Source organism: Uloborus diversus, chromosome 6 (assembly GCF_026930045.1).
Source record: "Uloborus diversus isolate 005 chromosome 6, Udiv.v.3.1, whole genome shotgun sequence".
Taxonomy (NCBI): domain Eukaryota; kingdom Metazoa; phylum Arthropoda; class Arachnida; order Araneae; family Uloboridae; genus Uloborus; species Uloborus diversus.
Genome location: NC_072736.1, coordinates 21,341,415 through 21,355,605, shown reverse-complemented (window position 1 = coordinate 21,355,605; position 14,191 = coordinate 21,341,415). Strand labels below are relative to the sequence as shown.

At 32.9% G+C, this 14,191-nt stretch overlaps 1 protein-coding gene across 1 annotated transcript in view; it reads right to left on the bottom strand.

Moving 5' to 3' along the window:
* LOC129223770 (phosphatidylinositol 3-kinase catalytic subunit type 3-like) overlaps window positions 1-14,191 on the bottom strand; it is a 78,458-nt gene that overhangs the window by 48,057 nt on the left and 16,210 nt on the right. Inside the window, exons 7-10 of the mRNA XM_054858130.1 lie at window positions 13,539-13,643; window positions 11,486-11,578; window positions 6,336-6,521; window positions 3,348-3,466 (exon numbers count right to left, since the gene is read on the bottom strand). Of these exons, the coding sequence (XP_054714105.1) occupies window positions 3,348-3,466; window positions 6,336-6,521; window positions 11,486-11,578; window positions 13,539-13,643 (503 nt within the window). The remainder of the gene's footprint in view (window positions 1-3,347; window positions 3,467-6,335; window positions 6,522-11,485; window positions 11,579-13,538; window positions 13,644-14,191) is intronic.

The window sequence follows — 14,191 nt, the reverse complement described above, 5'->3', positions numbered from 1 at the left end:
AAGGCAGAAGAAGGCTTGGGGTCGCCCTATCACTCGTACTCATGAGCCCGTACTAGGAGTTTTTCAAGAAGGTGCTGACTGAACTCTGGACCAAATACAAACTGAGATAATTTTTAAAAATTATTTTGATTAGATTTGGAATAAGAAACATGATTTTGCATTTTAGTTTTCAATTTTTTTTTGATTTTGTTTAAAATATATCTGACCTACGTATTTTCTGAGACCTATGTATAGGTACTTAACCTCTAGTTGGTGAGATTTTTCTAGTTTTCAAATATTTCTATGTCAAAACCTAGCCAGACAATAAAAACCCACGTTTACCATGTTGAACTTTGTTAATCACTCAAAACAAGTAATTATTAGGTCTTAAAAATTTTTTAAAAAAAAAGGTAATTGATGGACTAAAATATTCTTTATACAGTTTCAAGCAAAGGACAACATGTAGTCTCAGACAACAATAGGCCAGATCAAGTTTTTACTGTGTTTTCTAAGTTAAAATGAGGTGGCCCATAGTTGTACTTCGTAGGGGTACATCTATGAACCCGTGGGGAAAAAATTCCCCTTCCTCTTCTTTCCAACTTAGATTTTTTTTAAAAGATGTGTAGCTACACCATTGCTAAAGTCTTCAAATTTCTAAATCAAAGATGTATATGGAATTATCATTAAAAACATCGAAAAAAGGCCTATAGTTGGACCATTTTATGGCACTATATGGATGCCTAACTTGCCATTTCGACTAACTCATAAAACAAAAAATAGAGAGTCGTTATGAAGAAGAAGGTGTTATCCATAGGAGTAAAAAGGTGGTCGTCGTGTTACACTTTCTGCCATCGCATAGCCAGAAATCAAGGTTCATACTCAACTTCAGAAATAAAATGAAGGAGTTTTGGAAGAGTTTTGAAGGAGTAAAATGAGATTTTGAAGGAGTACTCATGGACTATTCTTAAATGATGTGAGACTTTTTTTCTCAACATATTTGACTCCCTTCCCCTTTGTCACAAAGTGTCACACTTCACCTTACTACTCCTGTTGACACATGCCATATTATTATAATAACTGTGTGATGTCACTTTTCTTCACCCTCTCTCTTCCCCTTGTCAATTTCATGAACCTGTCTCCCCCTCAAGGCATGACATCCCTTGTGGATGTGGATGACCCTTTTTACAATATCATAACTGCGATTTACTAAGCAATTGTTTAACACAATCACTTAATATACTGCCATGCTAAGCACAAAAGTGGTATCTGCAGTGGAGCTCAAAAGAAGAAATTCATGATTAAAGTTTTACAACACGTTTCTTTGATTTGTAACTTAATTAAATGTTAAACTCGCGGTAGTTGTTCGGCAAATAACTTATCTAACCACATAAGAGCGTATTTTTGTAAAAGTCTTAATTTAAAATTAATGAATGCAGTTACAACAAATTTTCTCTTCAAAACCTTTTCATATGGTAGTTTAATTTCACCGTAACTGACTAGTACTTAAGCATTTGTAGGCGTATCTGCACAGATACCACAAAAATAGCTTAGGTAAAACGCACTTAATGTATCTTTAAATAATACTCTGCTTTAGTTGCACTTAGCTTCCATTTTATTTTGTTAATACAAATCTAACAGGATCTACCTTTTGAAAAATACCATTTTTCAAAATTTTGGACATTAAAAAATGTAAACCATAATAATTTTCTGTTTTTTATATTCAAAGAATGTGTTGATGTTATCATTTATAATGTTTTATTTTCTAGATTCAATTTGCCCAGCATGAAGATGATTTTGACAGCAGATGATACTTAAATAAAAATATAATTGGTCGTAGAATGAAATGCTTTTTTTTCCATATTTTCATGAAAGAATTGGATAAGAATATTTTTAATGCATTTCATTTTTAAGAATAAAATAATATAAATAAAAATTTGAAAAGAAGAAGCTGAACATTTACTTGAACATTCAGCCAAAGTAGTATGTTTTTATTTTCGACCTATATCAACTATTTAACGATAAATTAGTTTTAGTACTCTGTTGCAATAAACTGCTACATTATTAAATATGCTGCTCTACTAAGGTATAAAAGTCGTATCTGCAAATTACTAAGGAAAAAAGTGGTAACTGCGCAGATACCACTTTAAAGGCTTAGTATTTGTCACTTAGGCTCAAATTGCCATAGCAAACTAAGCAGATTTGCGGTTACAATTTTTTTCTTAAAGCTTTTTTTAATATTTCGCGTTTACAAATTGCCAAAAAACTTGAGATTTAGGTAAATTAAATTACTAACGACCACCTGGTGACAATAACTCAATTTTGATAAAATGTGCAGATACCACATCTGTGCTTAGCACATCAGTATAGTACATCCACGTATGTATTTTAAATATTTGAATAATAATTAGACAAACTGACTTTTGCTACTGAAAGCTTCGTGGAAGGAAAAGCAATAATCATAAAACTTGAAAAAATAGACAAGTACCATTTAAGAATGTTTTACTTCACTTATGAAAAGTCTTAGTCATCTAATAATATTTTCACCTTCAACTTTTACAACTTCTATGATCAATTTGTAAATCACATCTTTTGAAAAACATAAATATACGAAATTACAACATCAAAATCATTCTTATACCTTTGCCCTTATGACAATGTTAAGTTCTCAATCAAAGTATTTTAAGTTACTGTCATAGAGGAAAATTAAGTAGTCTTGAACAAAAAAAAAAAAAAAGGAGTTTTGAAGGAGTTAAAAACAAAATGAAGGATATGAAATACACCGCCAGCTCAGTCAATCCCAGCCGAGGACTGCAGTTCCATGCTTATTAGCAAAACCTCTTAAGGAAGCCTAGAATGCCAAACAAGGCTTCCTTAAGAGGTTATCCACCTCCAGCTCGGTCACTCCTATGCCGGGCTGATGAGTGCTAATAAGTACGAAACTGAAGTCCTTGGCTGGAATTGACTGAGCTGGCGGTGTATTTCATGTGTTTCTGCCTTAGCCCTGGCTATAGGGCGGTAACTTACTGAATTAAATGAAGGAGTTTGAAGGGCCCTTTAAAAACATTTCCTGAATGAAGGAGTATTGGAGGAGTTTTGAAGATGTATTGAGCCAAAACTTTAATATAAATTCACATGCTAAACATTGGAAAAGCACTATTAAAGCAAAAATGAGGATTTTTTAAAATGTGGAGTTAATCGATTTGGCAATTGAGGCATCCATATATGAGCAGTTCACTTTTAGAGCAAATGCTATGGGCATTTTATAAAGGGGGCATTGATTAGAACTTTTTATTAAAAGTGGAAGAAATTTGAAATTTTTGAGTCGACATTTATAAAAATTGACTGTAATAGAAAAAAGAATATTTCACCTATCTCTCTCAATTTCATCTTCAGACTCTGGATGGTAAAGTGACAATCCTTTTCTAATTTCAGCAAAATTTTCATATTTTAGTGCTTGAACTAATTGTAATAAATACATCAATAAGTCCTGAAAAATAAAAGATAGATAAACTAAGTAACAAAGTTTAATAATTTCAATAAATGCTTAAAAATGAGCAAATGGCAAAAACCTGAAATGCTCCCTACCCACTATTTGTGTGTGCGTGGGGGGGGGGGGGGACATTAAAAACTTCTTCACATGCACTATTATAATGAATTTTATTCTTTTCTAGCAGAAAAAGGAAATGATGCAATAGTGAAATTCTGTTTTAGCAAACTCTCATTTTAGTGAAGAATTGGGTAATCACCAAATTCATAAAAACAATATCAACATTCATAATATTGGCATAATGAAATTTTGTTAGTGCCAAATGATCTCACTGGTCTTTTAAACCTTTTCACAAAATTTAAAATAATACAAAATATTTCGCATTTTACAGTTGGGTCTCAATTTACATGAGGGATGCATTCCAAGACCCCTCAAGTAACTCGAAATTTCGCATCGTGGAAAAAGGCATGTATAAGAATTTTTTTTATAAGACATCCAATTATTTTTGACACTTGTAAACATCCTTCAAACTGTTTTAACCAAGTTATTAATTTCATATTACCGTTTTTTACAAAGAACTGAATCTTTATTCTGTTTAAAAAACAAAAGCTGCTGTTTAACATGAAATACTGATACGATGCATAGAATTAATGGGGGGGGGGAGAGAGAGGCATTAAAATGTAACAGTATTCTATGTATGGTATGTAATAATAATATATAATAGTTCTGCACAGTACATACAGTAATTAGTTTTGACGCATTTTAAGTTGTTCAAATATATCGAAAATCTTTGCCTTTTATTTAATTGTCATAAACTTTCTTTTTTCCGTTTTCACAAACTTTATATAAACAGTGTGCTTAGGTAAAATTATATTTTATCAACTTCACACTTAGAATGAAAAAAATATAAATAAAGAAAAGATCTGGAGTGGTCATTTGTTTACACCAACAAAGCAATGTTTAGAATAGTACAGTTTGGGAAACTTCCGTTTGAAATGATGCTTAAGAGAAAGCCCATTTATGAAACCAATATTTAATAGTCCATAAGAAAGCTGATGCATAAGTCCCTTGATTCCCTTTCAAAGATTTTTGTGATGTGGGCGAGGAATTCCTATTAGCTCTAAAAATTCTTTATTCGTGAAAAAAGTGTATTATAGCCATTTCCCGTAAGTCGAATAGCGTTGAAGCATGAATCGACTGTATTTGTATCCAAAACAAGTTTCAAGCAAGAAATTTAATGAGTGTGTTACTGTTGCACAATCGAGCATATTAAGGAAAACTAAAGTAAAGTATTGATATAATTATAAGCAAATGATAAAATTTAAATATTAAAAGAATTTTTTTTTTTGAGGTAACTTTTAAAATAATAAATACTCATAACAAAATAATTAAGAAGAACAAAAGTAATAAAAAAAAAAAAAAACGATTTGTAAAAATATTGTTGCGTGAGTTAACATTTACTTTTAATATGAAGTTGCACTGAACTGTTGCAAGGATAAAAACTTTATGAATCAACTAATGAGACAGAAATAAAAGCAAGAAACACAGTCGAATCTTGTTAAACCACCAACCTAATTGGTGGGCTGAAAGTTGACGGAAATCAAGAGTGGCGATTTAACAAGTTTTCCCCAATCTTGCATAAATGCATGTTTTCATGAAAAACAAGCATTTTCTTTTGCAAATGCAGTTTGAAAAATAACAGCATTTGATTTTCCTGCAGTATGTCACTGACGGTTCTTTGGCAACTTTCGCCCCCCCCCCCTTCCCGTCCCAAAAAAAAGAAAAAAAATTGAGAATGATTAGCAATAAATTGATAGCTTGCAAACTGATTTTTATTCTTAAACTCACAAATTAGAATTTTTTTTGTGCATGCTTACGATTACTTTCCACATAAGCAGAGAAAGGCAAAATACCATTGTTACAGAATTATGATACAAACTGTCGTTCCTTTAAGTTTACATACAATGTCAATTACAAGTTAAGCCTCAATCCCCTCTCCCACACGGAACAGAAAAGGGGGTAAAGAATGAATGCTTTCATAGACGAGTAGAAATGTCGAAATGAAAAGGAAGAAAGGGGTGGGGGGAGCCGATAAGATCAAGTTAAGAATTCATGGAGAAACAATGCTCATTAGTGGCAGGTGTATGTGACATTTCATGCCTTCCCTCTGTGCCTCCTCATGAGCATCACTCTCCTAAATGGATCCAAGTTTGAATTATTTAGCATAGTCTTTCAAGATGGCGGTTTAAACAGTAATATTATCACGCCGAGAAAGCAGTTTCTATCGAAAATCAGTGGTGGTTGGCAGACAGCAGTTTGGCGGTTTAAGGAGGGAATTTGTATTGCATTCCTATACAGAATCTTTCTTTCACCGCCTTTCTTGGCGAACGAAGAGGGTGGCAGTTTTTTGAGGAAGCAGTTTAACAAGGTTCGACTACTTTAAAAAAAAAAAAGAGGTACATAGTTTATTTAAATGCTTTATAATTCGGAATGAACTCCTTGCTATGTTAGTTGCCATGAACCAAGTTTTGAGACTGAAAAGAGTTGAACAATATCAAATGAATTTTGATGACCCTAATAATGAGAAATATAAAGTAGATCAGGAAATCAAGAAATGTTTCTAATGCTTATGACGAAAAACAGCAACAAATCAAAAATACACTGTAAACAAACATAATTAATTACAATCAGGCAATGTTAACTTGTCAGCCATTAAATAATTCTTTTATAGAAGGACAAAACTAAAGGAAAAAAATTACACATTATGCAGACAAACATCTTTTTTTACACTAAATTTTAGGCCTACAGCTCTTTTTGCACTCAAGCATCAAATTAAAAAATTACCTCATTATAAAATTTCAAAATGTACCTCATCTGGGGCCTGATTAAGCCTAGTAACTGCATATTTTCTGACAAGAGGATGAGTGTATTGAGGAGACAGTAGCTCCAAGGCATCCTCAACGTCCATCGCTTGCCAACGAGCCAGCAAATCCAAAGCTTGCTTTTCTTCACTCTGAATCTTCCAGTTCACACATTTCAAAAACTTTGTTAGAGCCTAAATACAGACATAATTACTGCAGCAAACAACAAAAAATGTAAGTATGTAGCAGTGGCAATGCGTTACACACTGCATCAGTCATAGCTATCTTACCGAAACATAAACTAATATAACCAGACCATATGCTTCACTGACATGTGAAAATTTGCACAGTTAATTTGAAAAAAACCATTACTTATTTATTCTAATTTTTTAACTAAATTTATTTTCAAAATTTAAATTTAAAATTTCAATCAAAAATTGAAGTGAAAAACCATAAACAATATTAAATATCGTCAAATTCTTATTTGTTTATGTAATTAAGTCTTCAGGACCTTGTAGCAAATTTATCTATGCATTTAAAATAGAAATCTTCCTTTTCTTTTAAGTATGCCAATAATTCTTTTTCAATAGATATAAAAAGGTGCATTCCCCAAATAATTTTTTTTCAGCTACAGCACTGATTTTAAGTGTGCAGTGAATGGTATGTTGAAGGTAGTAAAACTTTCATAATCCAACAGAGATTATCCAAATAACCTAGTTAGAAATTTTTGTTGTTAATTAACTTAAAATGGGCCAACAATTATGTTATCAACTTGTTTACACTTTTTCAGGTTCCAAAAAGTCTAGGTTTTTATAATGCTAAGTTTTGAATGCTCATTTGATCAGAATTTAAATCACTTCTAAACTGTATAAAACTTACTTTACTTTTAAAATCTCTCTTTTTTCATCCATAATGCTTCAATGTGTGCTTAGTACTTGCATTCTTTTAAATGTAAATGGATTTTGGTCATAAATAAGACAACCAAATGAACTATTATTCGAACTAAGAGGTGCAATATTTTATAGTAAATTTATTCCAACAAAAAGTTGTATAATAAAAATAATATTACAAAGTTTTACAGAAAAAAATATCAACCTAAATTTCAAAAGATTACAACTTTTTGAGGTGTAATAAAACTAGTATTGATGATTCACATTGGAGGCAGTGAGAAAAAGGGATATAAGTGTCAAAATTAAAAATTCGGAGAAAACCAGTACACATGGTAGGTGAACCTCAACCTCTGTCTTGGGGCAAGAGATGGTACTAGTAGCCCTGGTAGTTGCTGCTATATAGCATGATTCAGAAAAAAAAAATTTCAATGAAAGCCTACCTAGGAGCTAATCTTTAAACGCGTTTTACTCGAAACGTGAAAATGTCCACTTGAACCCCTTTGCATCTCACTGCCTCATTTGTTAAATTTTCCATTAGTAAAGTTGAATCATTCAGTATCAAAATGATCTCAATCCTTTTTTTAATTTTACAGAACAGACAAAAAACATTTCAAATTGTGCTCACTTCCTTTTCCCAAAAGATTTTTTAAGTAATCATGAATTGCTTACTATCCTCACTTGACAAAAGTTGAGATTGCTCTTTCAGATTGCCATGACGACAAGAATAAGCTAACTCATTGTTTTAATATTTATTAAGAGGTCAAATGGAGGTTATTAAGAGGCAACCATGGTTACAAATTGCTTGCGTTTATTCAAGGCCTCACTCAAGCAGATTTTACTTTTTAAAAAAAAAGGGGGTGGGGGAGGGGTTTTGTTAAATTATTTTTTTCAGGTAAAACATCAACTTATATGAATTTAAAAATCAAAACTTCATCTAAATACAAAATCTCCAGATCACTATTTCCCATCATGATTGATTAGAAATAAAAATAACTTTAAACGCTGTAAATGATCTTTATGATAAGTGTGGTGGATGTCGGTAATAAAATCTTTTGCTTTATTACCGCATCCCAATCACTATTTCTTTTTTATGGATAAGCCTAGTATTACCTATTCTAAAAATGGACTAGGCTTAAGTATTGACAACATGAACCTAATCCTGAATATAGTATTCACTCCATGATGAGGAGTAGGAAAAGGGGGAGGGGCGGTCCGGGAGTTTTTCCCCAGGAAAAGTTTTAAATTTGTGGTCTTAAGAATGCACTTTACCTTCATATTTTTAAAAAACTTGAAATTTTACATTTCACTTTGGGTTTCACCAAACATACGGGTGACGACCAAAGGATATGGCCTCGTCCCATCCCCAATAGCAACGTCACTGGTGTTAAGTACATTGCACTAGTTCAAAATGTTAAAAGTGCTTTTACTGAAGTCGCAGAGGTATTTCAAATAAATATCCGGCTGGAAATTGAAAATTTCTGTATAGAAAACCAAAGCAGACAAATGGTTTTGAAAATGAAAAAGACTCTCTTCAAGCCTTATCCCTTCCAGTAATAAAGCAAAAGATTTTATGGTCGACATCCACCACACTTATCATAAAGATTATTTACAGCGTATAAAGTTTTGTAAGAGGTCGCCTAAAATTGTGTTTTGAAACTTTTATTTTGAAAGCAAGGGAGAGTATCTAAATACCATTTCTTCCCCTAACGTCAGCAACAATAGTCTGCAATTGCATATTTACAATTTCAATGTTGAAAAACTACCAGGAGAGGGCCCTCACCGTAATATTGGAAAAACGCCCACTCCCCACTATCAGAGATCGTCTTGACTTTCGTCTTCAGGGCTTCAACAGTGAAAAGATTTCTAAGATCCCTGAACCTTTCTTCCTAACCAAAGAGCATCTAAAACGTTGCGTTTATACCTAAAGTTTCAAAAAAAGTTTAGGAAAGCAGCCTTGAAATTCCTTTTCCCTACACTATCGAAAGTAATCTAAATTCAACCTTTTCAGATCTTCAACTTCAAAAAACTTTTTGTTCCCAAACATGGCCTACAATTGTGTTTTTAAAACTACGGAAAAAATACGGAGACGGCCCCCGAATCTCTCTTCTCTCAAACATCACCAAAAATCGTCTAAAACTGAGTTTATAAAACAATAATTCAGGGTTCATACTCTATTTGGATGGAAAAATTCCATGACTTTTCCAAGACTTCTTCATGACTTCAATGAAAATTTTCATGACCTCGTTACTCGAAGAGAATAGCACTTTTCAATCTCAAACTTGATAATGTTTGGAAATGAGCATTAGCAAAACGTCTACATGAATGCCACAGCTTCATTGAAGCACTTACTCGTAATGGAAAATATATAACTGTACACTTAAAAAACTAAACTATTCTTATTTGTCTTCATCATATAAATGTAAGTAAAGTAAAAATGCATTGAAACGAATATGATGATTCTTAAATGTCTGATATTTTATTTATAAACAGGCAGAATGATATTGAATTTGACAAAGGTTGAATGAGTCATCACTAAGTTTTAATAAATTTTCTTCAAAAGTTGCCTTTTAGTGTCGACAGTGCATTTAATCATCCATGTTACTTGACAGTATTTTGGTTCTTTAAAGTAAAGCCACATAGTATAGTTTTTTATATTTCTAAATCAGATCTTTTTTGAAAAAACCATTTAGTAATGAGTCAATCTTCTGATTCAAAAGCATACTAGTTTTGTTTACTTATTTGCACTTTTTCAAATGCATATAAATTAATAGGTGCAGAAATTTTAGTACATGTTTGATTCCTCACATTGAATGTAGCAGTGGGTCGCATGGATTAGTTTTGCGGGTCGTATGTTGGGCACTAATGTTTTAAAGTATTAGAATTTCTCTTTTTCTGTATTCTATCGCCTGACTAAAGATCTTTATTTTCTAAAATCTTCAACAAATTAAGATAAACTCTGATAAGTTTAATAATAAAGTTCTTACAAGTGATGAAATCGAACTCGGATGCAATTGAATTGCTTTTTTTTTTTGAGTAGGCGTGGCAAAACTAAGAACGTGAAATTTCGCTACTACAGAATATAAAACATAAGAAGTGTCGAAAATAACAGTAAATTTAAAATAAGTGATGCCCAAGCAGTAAAGTTACATCCAAAAAAAGGCAAGCGACTGCGACAGAAGTGGATGCAATGAGATTTCAAAATTCAGATTTAATTTTGGGATCGTTCAATTTTCCACTTATAATAGCTTTTATGTGCTATACTGTTAAATCACTCAAGATTTCTAATGCTCCTTTAGTTACTGATACTTTCTCTTTGTCCAGGACATTTTTCCATGACTTGAAATAAATTTCCATGACTTTTCCAGGTCTGAAATTCGTTTATTTTTTTCCCATGACTTTCCAGGATTTCCATGACCCGTACGAACCCTGATAATTTCAAAAATTTTCCGAGGAAGAAATCCCTGGACCCCCCATTTCTGAGTCAAAATTATGCTTCAGTAGGTTAACTAAGCTCAAAATACACAAAAATGATTAAATCCTGTTGTCTTGTCTTAACACTTCATTAGAAAAAAATCCTAGAGAGGAAAATAAACACAGTTATTTTTATCACACTACTGGCATTATACTGGCTAGGAAAAGTTTCTTTATTTTGTGTGAAATATGCTGATCCAAGATGGTTCAGTTTTTAATATTATGTATTAAATGACAATGCTAATCCATTTTTACTATGTATGCATTTCTTGTACTTTTTTTTTCTTTTTGAAGCAGCTTGAAATTAGCAGTGTTAAAGTTGGTCCCCACCAATAAATGTTATCCGATGAGGCTAATGCAATTTATTATAATAATGTTTGTACCCTGCTGAAATAGTAAAAGCATAGGTTGATCTGGTTTCAAAGTAAAACAGATGTTTGGTGGTTGTTTTTGAATTGATTGATAGAGTTTTCCTGAAAATTGCTTTGTGGCATGATAGTCAAGGGTACCTACCTAACCCCCTAAGATCAAAGGCAAACCCCCCTAAATATCGCGACCATCCCCCAAAAGCAAGAGGCCCCCTAAAAAGGAGACAAATTCTCCTCCAACAACCTCCCTAAAAATTTCAATGGCGCAATCTGTGCCATGACCCCACCTAGGTGGGCACTGCTGTGATAGTATAGACAAACTCGCATTAAATTTTGAAAAAAAACAAAAAAACTTTGATATGTTTGGAAACCAGGAACAGGAACTAAATAAATAAAATAATAACATTTATAATAAATAAAAACACAAACCTTTTTCTGACTGGTTAAATAAAAACGGAACTTCCATATGAGATCTTGCTCTTCAGATGATAGAGACTTTGTTGGTGGATAATGCAAAATTGCCTGAATTCAAGTAGATAAGTGATTTTAAAATGTAGAATGATAAATGTAAACCACAAAAATAATAAAAAAGCAAACAAACTGATTCATAAAATACACCGCCAGCTCAGTTATTTCATCCGAGTAACTGAGCTTTGCCTTCAATCAGTGGCGGCGCTAGGCGTCGGCGACGTCGGCAACTGCCGACGGCCTCGCGCAGATAGGGCCTCGCAAAATTCTCAGAAGTTTTAAGATATTTCCATGTTTTCGATTGAAGCTCTCATTAAATATAACAGACGCAAAAGTAATCAAAATAGTGCGTGCAGGAGAGACTGCATAGAGTCAGCCTTAGCAAATGTTTGGCCCAATTCTGTCGGGGCCTGAATTAAAAATATTCATTGGCAACAGCTAATTGATCAGCTAACTCTATCCCCCCCCTTTCTTTTTTCTCTTCTTTTCAGTTCTTTTCTTTTTTCTTTTGTTTCCTAAGTTCATCTAAAAGTAAGAAAATATCCAAAATGCTGCTCCTCCGAACTCTTCCCCCTCCACACACACACACACACACACACACACACACACACACACACACACACACACACACACACACACACACACCGAAAGCATTATGGAGCAACTGAAATTTTGTTTCCAGATCTTAAACTTCGCGATATTTCCAGCTTAAAGCTCCCAAATGCTCAACAGCGTCGAAAATCGCTTAAAATTGCGTTTTTTTAGCTTGAATTTCAAAAATTACCGAGCGTAATATTACAAAATATGGCAATACGATCGCATTTTTAAGGATTGAATTTCAGAAAATATTCGGGCAAGGGTCCCCATATCGCCTTTCTTTTATATCATAAGCAATTAGGCTTTTTAAACTTCATTAACAGAAAGTTCAAGTGGAATGGCTCCTGAATATAAAATATTCCTAAGTTTTTAAGACCATAATTTTCAAAAATTTTCGAGGGATCTCCCTTCCTTCCGGTAAAATCTTCAAAGTTTGTCTAAAATTCCGTTTTTGAAACTTCAATTTCGAGAATTTGCAGGAAATTGGTTTTGACTTTTTTTTTTTTTTTAAAGAATCGATCTGGGACAGTCTCTGACCCTAAAGTCAATAAATATGGCCTATAATTGCATTTTTAAGGCTTCAATTTCTAGAAATTTCCACCGAGACCCCCTGTACCTTTTTTACCTTAACATCAGCAAAGAAAGCCCAAAATGGCGTTTTTAAACTACAAATTTCGAAATCTTTCCGGGGGAGAACCCCCAGACCCCCGTTTCTATCAAGTAATTTTTTCCACAGTCAAAGTGCCGGCTCCTCCCCCCACCACGAAAAAACTTCTTTTTGACTGTGCTACTAATCACGAAATGTTTTTGTCCCAGCAATTAAGTGAATTGGGAACCCTAAGTGCCAATAGTTAGTACAAAAACTAATTCTATGAATTCAATTATTTGTCTCACAATATTTTATGATTAAAAGGGCCTCGCAAAACTGCATCGCCGACGTTTACTTTTGCTCTCGCGCCGCCACAATCAATGAGTTGAAACACACCACTGTTGCGGTCACTCGTCTGGGGTGCTAATTCTACATTAGCTACCAGTTTGTTTGGCTCTCTTGGCTCCTTTAAGAGATTTTCCGCTTACAGCTAAGTTACTTCCTATTCCGGGCTGCTAAGTGCTAAAAAGCACGAAACTGCAGTTCTCAGATGGAATAACTGAGCTGGAGGTGTATTTTATGTGTTTCTGTCTTAGCCCTGGCTTAGAGCGGTAACTTACTACAAAAAAAAAAAAAAAAAAAAAAAACTGATTGCTGTATAATTAACATTCTACATTAATGAAGAATATCAATGTTAATGCTATGATTAGAAAACATCAATGCATAAATTACAGTCATCAACAAGCAAAAAAAAAAAGTTTCAGCAATCAATTCAAATTTTGTTTCTTTTTAAGCATTCGATAAAGGAAGGACATACTATACACTTACATTTAACTGATCTCTCGTGGCAGCATTTGGCTTCAAGTCTTTATCACTAGGCCCACTTCGAATACTTCTGGCTAATTTGTGATGTTTGGCTTCCACTAAATTATGCTGCATAAAACAGCAATGTATACATTTTACTGATGTACTTTGACAACATTTTTGGGGACATACAAATAAACACATTCTAATCAAAATGAGGCAAATACTTTCATTGAAACAATTATTTAAATACAGTATAACCTCGATTTAACGATTGTCAAGGGACTGGAAAAAGTTATTCTTAAAACAAGGTGAAGATACAGTCTGCAGTTAAATCTGGACCAGTGAAATGTATCGTTAAATTGAAGAAATCGTTAAATCAGGTATCGTTAAATCGAAGTGATACTGTAGATTTAAATTGGTGGTATCTGAGATATGTGAGGTAATGTAAGATGCATAACATTCAGGGTTAAGTGAATAAATTTCAAACTACAGTAGAAAAATAAATTCAGTTGTGAAGTAAACAAAGCAATAATTTCAGCAATTATAATTTCTTGTATAAATTAAAAGGGTTAACTGTTTAGCTTCTAAAGTTCTTTTCATACACAAAAAAGTGAACCATTTCTATCAGAGTTTATTTCTATCATCACAATATCTATAATTAAATCTATTATCAC